The sequence below is a fragment of the Papaver somniferum genome, chromosome 7, assembly GCF_003573695.1.
Source record: "Papaver somniferum cultivar HN1 chromosome 7, ASM357369v1, whole genome shotgun sequence".
In the NCBI taxonomy this organism is placed as follows: domain Eukaryota; kingdom Viridiplantae; phylum Streptophyta; class Magnoliopsida; order Ranunculales; family Papaveraceae; genus Papaver; species Papaver somniferum.
The window spans coordinates 74,707,221-74,715,205 of NC_039364.1; the positions used below are offsets into that span (position 1 = coordinate 74,707,221).

The 7,985-nt window shown below is 34.5% G+C and overlaps 1 protein-coding gene and 1 long non-coding RNA gene across 2 annotated transcripts; both read left to right on the top strand.

Annotated features, from left to right (window-relative positions):
• Positions 1–206: 206 nt before the first annotated feature.
• On the top strand, positions 207–3,615 carry LOC113292896. Its single transcript, XR_003331932.1, has 4 exons — positions 207–366; positions 1,874–2,275; positions 3,309–3,380; positions 3,520–3,615. It is a non-coding gene; the product is annotated as an uncharacterized LOC113292896 (long non-coding RNA).
• Positions 3,616–4,285: 670 nt separating this feature from the next.
• Positions 4,286–7,530, top strand: LOC113297650. The gene is made up of 6 exons (XM_026546198.1): positions 4,286–5,217; positions 5,580–5,742; positions 5,880–6,062; positions 6,150–6,233; positions 6,474–6,555; positions 6,816–7,530. The coding sequence occupies exons 1-6, from the start codon at positions 4,859–4,861 to the stop codon at positions 7,259–7,261; spliced, it is 1,317 nt and encodes a 438-aa protein (XP_026401983.1). The 5' UTR covers positions 4,286–4,858; the 3' UTR covers positions 7,262–7,530.
• The last annotated feature ends 455 nt before the right edge of the window (positions 7,531–7,985 follow it).

Sequence of the window (7,985 nt, forward strand, 5' to 3'; positions counted from 1 at the left end):
TCAACTCCATTCTTTCACATTTTGATATTTCTAGGCCCAAAATTTTTAATTTTGAGGCCAGATTTTGAAATTTTACCGGAAGCTGAGGTCATCAGAAAATAACAAATACCAGAACTAGCCCTCCGAATATATACCTTGTTTTAGAGATCGAAACCAGATTCATTTCTTCGTTTTTCTTTCATAAACTTCGAGAGCTCCTGCGATATTTTCAAGCATTTTTTTTCTTCTTCGATTTACATATCCGTATTGATTTGAGGTGAATATATTTAGAAGCTACGAATTCAATTTTAATCATCAATTACTCTACCGATTTGATTCAAACAATCGAATTCGAATCCAGTTTTCATTTGTTCAAAACTACTTCAGGTAAGGTTTTCGATTTGATACAATAGGTTTTTGTCATTCTTTGTTCTCCATTCTTAGTTTGATTAGGTTTTGAGTTTTTGTTTTTAATTGTAATTATTCATATCTAGTGAGAAGAACACGATATTTTTCTTGAATCAATCGATTCTACTATTTTGAATCTATGTACGTTTTGATTATGTTGTTCTAGTTGTTCGATCTGTTTGATTTTTTATTTCGATTTTTATTTTCTAGGGTTAATTTTTGATAATTCAGTATTGCTGTTGTTCTTTGATCTCTTTTTATTTTTCATTTCAGTTTTTGTGCATTTGGTTAGGTGATTTTGATTTGATTGATGAAGATTCTCGAATTAGGTTTGATTCAAGTAGTGGTAGTATATGCAGATTACTATGAATGTGTGTTTCCTTGGTTAGCAATTTTGCTTGACCATTTACGCATCTCCTTATATCATTGTCTACTTGGATACATATTCCAGTAAGCTATTTTGTTCAAAGAAGATTTTCACAGTACAGTTCTATTTGGTTTTCATACATACATATGGATTCAGAGTTTAGATTAGCCAAACCTATTGGTGTTTGTTGGTCGTTGGCCCTGCATATGAAACTGTCTTGTGTGCGGATTTGACTTACATTTTATCAGACTGTGTAGGCCATTTTGTTTCCGGTTTATCATATTTTTTATGAGGTTAGTTAAATCTGAAAGAAAATTTGAATTGTGGGTCGGATTTCTTGTAATCATCTTTTAATGTCTTTAAAATTTGGTTTTCCACCATATCATCGCATCTTATTATATGTCTCATGCTTGACGTGGCTTCAGGGACGAGCTGTTGGAGGTGTTCCTTTGGGACAACATTCCATACAAATAAGTGTCTCCATAGGAACATCACACACAATATATTTGCAGCACAACTTGCAGTACTTCTTAATTAGTTTTACACAGTCTGTTTATATTATGCAACGTACAAAACCATATTTTAGTAACCCAAAAATGACAAGAACAATCTAGAAGCCATCGAGTAAGTCTAAAAATTCTTTACCTTTGGGTTCATCATTGGTTTGATTAACCAATGATGGTGTGGTTATTACTGCTTCGTGATGAGTAGGAAGAGATGGTAATAAACGACGACTTGTTGCTTCAGTCTCCTTCATCCAGTATGAACTGGTAATCACCTGCACAAAAAGAAAGAAGATAATTCTTGTGCCAAGATGGTGCTCCATTAATCTAAATTTTTATTAGGGTGATGAAAAATGCAAAATTAGAGACTTATTGAACTGGTGCTTTTTTCTTACTGTTACCGGTCTATATTATGCATATAAGTGGTTGTGGTACCTCATTCAAATGGAGTAATTTGTAATGCTTTGTATATGCATGTTATCCACCAGTAACGTATTCATTGAATTTTTATCCAATATTTGTTATTTGTACCTTTGGTCTTGTTTTACTAATTTACACTATATGGTACTTGTAGACTGAACAAAGACTCATCAGGCATTCATTTCTACTTTTCTAGTTTGCAGGTGACAAGTGAGCTTCGTTGCCTTCCACACCAATTTTTTTATCGATTCAGAGTTTAGATTAGCCTAACCTATTCGTGTTTGTTGGTCACTGACCCTGCATATGAAACTGTTTTGTGTGCGGATTTGACTTACATTTTATCAGACTGTGCATGCCATTTTTTTCGGTTCATCAGATTTTTAATGAGGTTAGTTAAATCTGAAAGAAAAATTGAATTGTGGGTCGGATTTCTTGTAGTCATCTTTTATTGCCGTTAAAATGTGGGTTTCCACCATGTCTTTTATTGGAGACGGGTCATATGAACAGGTTCTCTATGAAATGTTACTTACTATCAGCTGCTGCAGTAAAAAAGCTAGTCGGTACATCACAAGAACCAGTTTCTGATTTTGCATCTCAGGTAACTTAATAGGCCTTCATAAGCAATACATTTTTTGAGTTATTATGTTCAGTAGTGGTTAATTGGAAACATGTGTTGCTGCAGCTATCATCAGTTTTTAGACTAAAAAATCATCACTTTATTAAGTTGTTAGAATACTGTTTGGATGCCTATAACCATATCCTTGCTTATCAGTTTGCAGCCTTGTGTAATCTACATGACAATTTGCACGTTTAACTAACATTGGTAGACTATGGATGTGTAACTGCTAGTTACACATGCTAATTAGATGTGTAGCTTCAAGTTACACAAGCTAAATACATGTGTAGCTACTAGTTACACATGCTAATTAGATGGGTATTGTGTATCTTCTGCTCCATTTTCACTTGTTTACACTCTATATCGATGTACCATATCCAAATGTTAGATTACTCAATACGATGGGTTTATATTAATATCATCCATGCAAAGAAGTTTATAACTTGTAGTCATTGAATGATTCAAATATGGACTAGGACACTGCAGCGAATAATTCTGACTTAATAGTACGTAACAATGTTAGCATCTTTCATCTATTTTACTAGTGTATGATGTTAGTGGCAGTATGATATTGTAACTTTTGAATCCACTGAAAATACAATGGCTCTCGCTTGATGAGATTATTGCTGGAGTTTATAATGGACGTGTGTGTGATTCTACCTTAGCAATCTATTGATTTGTTTTTTACATATTAACTGCTGAGTGTATTAACTTGGAAAGCTAAAAGTGTGTGTAGCTTCTAGTTACACATTCTAATTAGATGTGTAACTTTTAGGTACACCAGCTAAATGGATGTGTAGCTACTAGTTAGACATGCTAATTAGATGTGTAATTTATGGATACACATACTAACTGATAGACATTAAGAAGCTTCAAGATGTAGGAATTTATACCTGCAATAGATTGATAATGCATACCAAAAAAGTAAAACTCACTTTTTGATTTTGAATTTTAAGTTCTTGAGAATGTCATGGTTTCGTCAAAATTTTAATTGATTTTCTCTTCTTTTGTGTAGAGTTTAACTGGTATTTAAAGGATTTCAAAAGCCAAAGTCGATAAAATCTGTGAAGCAGCCGAGAAAATAGTTGTAAGTATTTAAATCTTCCTAAACTACTATGGATTTTGGATTTGTTGATTGTGTGATTATCCTTTCATTTTTACCTGTTTACGAACTTTTGCCTCATTTTGTGTGGTATTTGACTATATCTTTTTCCTGGAATATGCAGATTTGCTTGTTGTTATATTTCAGATTTCAGATAAGTTCATAAACGCTAATTGCTTAAATGTGGTAATGGTCTCGCTGGAATTGGAGTTGACGCTGAATACACAAATCAGATGCATGTGTAACTCTCAATTACACTAGATAGATGCATATGTAACTCTTAATTACACTAGACAGAAGCATATGTAACTTCTAGTTACACATGCTAAGAAATTATTGTAAATGAATATTAAAGTAATACATGTATTTTTTGTATGCGTTCTTTTTTATGTCTATTTTTTTGATGTGTAACTTTGCACTACACATGTCATAAGGATGTGTAACTTCTGGATACACATGTCATATGCATGTGCATTTTACACATTCACATTATATTTTAATAATTTTGGGCCTAGATTTAACAATTTTGGGCTTAAATTTAAATTTTATTTAATTTGGGGCTTGACAATATATAAAAGGACATGAATGTCTTTAAATAACTCGGAGCCCAGATTTAATTTTTTTTTAATTAAGGGCCTCATATTATGGGTTACCCATGGGTCAGGCTTAGCCTAATTTTCCCATTATTTTAATAGAAAAATAAATATCTTACTCCGTCCAGACTACGCGAAATCCATTTTAAATCAGAAACTCGAGGAAAATGAGTCAAAAATCAAAATTTCAAAGTCCACAAACAACGAGACTAGCCAACCACAACTATAAAACCTCCATTATTTTATGTATATTGTGTGCTCAAACCAAACTATCCAGCGAAGCATCGAAGAAAGACGACATACGCCATATCTTTTACTTTCTCTTCTTTCTTTTTTTCTCTTCCAGAATTCCAACTAATAAATTTTCTGTTTGTTTCTTCAAAAATACATTGTTGGTTTATATTCATTCCGTCGAGTAAGAGTATCCATTTTTTCATTTTTTTATATATATTTTTACATAAAATTCGGTCCCACGGTAATCCTAATATATCGATTCTCTACCGCATAACTCTGGAATTCTTATCCGGAAAAGCCCTAAATTTCTGAACTATCAAACAGATAGAATAGATAGATAGATAGATAAAATAATCCTATTTGTCTTCTTCTTCTTCTGCTTCTTCCATATCTAAATCTCTTCATTTCAATTATTATTCTTTCTAAACTCTTATCCTGAACTAGGGTTTCATAGTCCTGTATCGATAGTATTTGTCCCTCTTCTTCTTTTCTCTTGAAACCCTCGAATCATCGTTTGTTTATTGTCTATCTTTCCGATTGAATCGAGGGTTTTTCTTTTTCTTTTCGTTTTCTTTTTTCATCCTTCATTTAAAATTTAGAAAATATATAAAAATTCTATCGTTTTGAAAGAGCTGAATGGCGTTGGTATCAGCTTTGTTTGAGGTATTGAAAGGCCCTACAACTGGTAATGTATTTACAGAGTTATTATTATTTCTGGGTCCTTTATGGATTGCAGTTTTAGTTGGGGTTGTAGTTGGATGGGCATGGAAACCTAAATGGGCCAATTTGGGAAAAGATAAATTGGATTATACAATGTCTAAAGCTTCATCATTATCTGTGGGTTTTATATCTTCTCCGCCATCTTTGAATTTTGGTTCAATGCCTTGTTTTAATTCAATGAAAGCTCAATTGCCAAGTTACATTCCTTGGATTTCTGATTACGGAGCTGACAAAGGAAAAGACTTAGATGCACCAATTACCAGTTCTGATTGCAGGTTTGTGAATTCTTCCGTAATTTAATTTAATTATTACATTATCCTAGGCAGGGGTTTGGTTTAGATAAACTTGGTTTGAAAATGTTAGGAATGTTACAACTAAAATTTAATTTAATTTAATTATTCCTGCTAGTTTGATTTGCCCAGTTTATTGGTATACTTGTTGTCTTTATGAGTATAAGGGTAAGTTAGTTATGTTTATTTGTCCAGTCTCATAGCTTTGAAATTTGCTGACATCCTGTAAAAAGTTGGTTAATCTTATCTATGTTTTAGTACAATTATTACCTTGAATTCTGTTGTGTAGTGGTCAATTACATTAAAAATCTTTATGCATTTTCTCACCACTTACTTCCATTGCCCAGTTCTTCAGAGATCAAAAAAGAAAAACCACTGGCTCTGACAGGAGAGGATCTCGACTATTTATCCCAACTCGTTGAGGTTACTGATGGAGGTCCTGCTTGGATTCAAATGATGGATCGATCTACCCAAACTATGAGCTATCAAGCTTGGCGGAGGGATCGCGAGGTAGGTCTTTTCCTCTCTTTCTGTCCCTTGAAATGATCCTCTATTGGGATGAAAGATTATAGTAAAAAATGTATAAGAAAAATCCTTACTGGTATTCCCTCTATGCTAATTCCTGGTTTAATGAACCAATATTCTAGACTGGACCTCCACAATACCGTAGCAGGACTGTCTTTGAAGATGCTACCCCAGAGACAGTAAGGGACTTCTTTTGGGATGATGATTTCCGCCAAACAGCCAAGTGGGATGACATGCTTATACATTCAAAAATATTAGAGGAGTGCCCCAAAACAGGAACAATGCTAGTACAATGGATACGGAAGGTATGGATATTTTTTTCATTCTTATCTGTTTGATGAATAGGCTATTTTGATTTGCTCTTCTCATGTTTTTTTCTTTCCGTGGTACAGTTTCCCTTCTTCTGTAGTGACAGAGAATACATAATAGGTCGCCGAATTTGGGAATCAGGAAGAGTATATTACTGTGTTACTAAGGTATTGATGCGTATTATATTTCAATTATTTCATTGGGAGTTCCAATTTGCTTCTTCACATTGAAGTAGTTCTAGGGCACTTCATAGAATAGTTTTTGCTACAGTTAGTATGGAGTTTCCATGAGTTACATCCATACTAGAGAGAATTGAGGGAAGCCTCTTTTCTTTTCTTTTTTCCTATAGACCATGAGTGATACATTCCTCTTGAGTACCATACTTATGTGCTAATTTCATGTTTCAGGGAGTACCTTGCACTTACATGCCAAGACATAACAAGCCCCGACGTGTTGATCTGTACTATTCTAGCTGGTGCATTAAAGCAGGTAACTAGACCTTTCGTTCCATTTCCTTTAAGCTTGATAAATTGTGCTCCCAATTTTCCACTATTAATGCTAGTATTACTATCAATAAACAAGCCATAACATTATCGTATTTGACTACACTTAAACCATTGATTCATTAGAGACCATTAGTTTGCATGAAAAAAGCAACAAAATCTGAGCTTTAAACACCCCGCACATCCCATAATTTTAGTTTTAATTGCCTATCAGTAACTAATCTGTCCGCTGATGAACATTTGCAGTTGAGTCAAAGAGAGGAAATGGGATGACAGCTTGTGAGGTGCTACTCTTTCATTACGAAGACATGGGTATTCCATGGGAAATTGCAAAACTTGGTGTTCGTCAAGGAATGTGGGGAGCCGTAAAGAAGATTGAGCCTGGTCTACGTGCTTATCAGAAGGCAAGATTATCGGGAGAGCCGATCTCTAAGTGTGCTTACATGGCCCAAATCAACACAAAGGTAAAAGCGGATCACCTGAATTCCTTGGAAAATCGAAAGAAAGAATCTTTGGAAATTGAAACCCTGAGTCCGTCCGACGAGAAAAAACCACTTGGGAGGAACCTTCCCAAGCTCTTATTTGTCGGCGGGGCAGTTGTCCTTGCGTGTAGTCTAGACAGAGGACTGTTGACAAAGGCAGTTATTTTTGGTGTTGCAAGGAGATTTGGAAGGATAGGGAGGAGAATGTGATGATTCATTCTAAGAAGTGTAAACACTGTATAATTTAAATTTTTTGGGGAAGGACTAACTTCTTTAGTGAGTGAGCTTCACAATACAATGCTAGATTTGTTTGCCTCCTCTAATAAGATGAGAGGTTGTATCTGTAGATCTCCTTTTTCGCGTTATGAAAACTGTTCCGCGGATAAGTAGAGAAAGGAGATTTATACAAGTTGTAATTCAGTAGAGGATTAGAAAAGATCTCATCATCAAAGCTAATGATTTCACTGTGCAGGTACAAATATACTCTCCATTGTCTTCTATCTTTAGTATTCATTTAGGGCAGTGCTATCCCGCACGAGCACGACAGTGCGGGAAAGGTTTGTAAGCTAGCGGGTAATATACCCTTGGATATCAGCACATCTTTATTCTTAGCCATTAGGAATGCATAACTGTCATTTCGTTTAATTGTAAACAAGTCCTTATTTTAATTTGGAAAACTCAAAAACAACCTTTGTAAATTTCAGAACTTCCATTTAATAAGCCTCGTGTTTTTAGGGGCCACTCAAAAGGATTTAGGGGCCAACAATAAAACAAAAAAGGTCACCCAAAGGGAAAATGTAGCCAGTCCTTATCTCGCGTAATTCGTAAGCGAAATTACCCTTATATATTCGAAGGATATGATAACATTGTTATCATCCGATTGTAATCGGAAGCCAAAATATTACCCAGACTTCCGATTGAAGCCAAAATATTA

Coding starts and splice junctions, on each gene's coding strand:
- LOC113297650 (XM_026546198.1), top strand. CDS start 4,859: ATGGCGTTGGTATCAGCTTTGTTTGAGGTATTGAAAGGCCCTACAACT. Junction 5,743..5,879: donor CTTGGCGGAGGGATCGCGAG/GTAGGTCTTTTC, acceptor CCAATATTCTAG/ACTGGACCTCCACAATACCG. Junction 6,556..6,815: donor TAGCTGGTGCATTAAAGCAG/GTAACTAGACCT, acceptor GAACATTTGCAG/TTGAGTCAAAGAGAGGAAAT.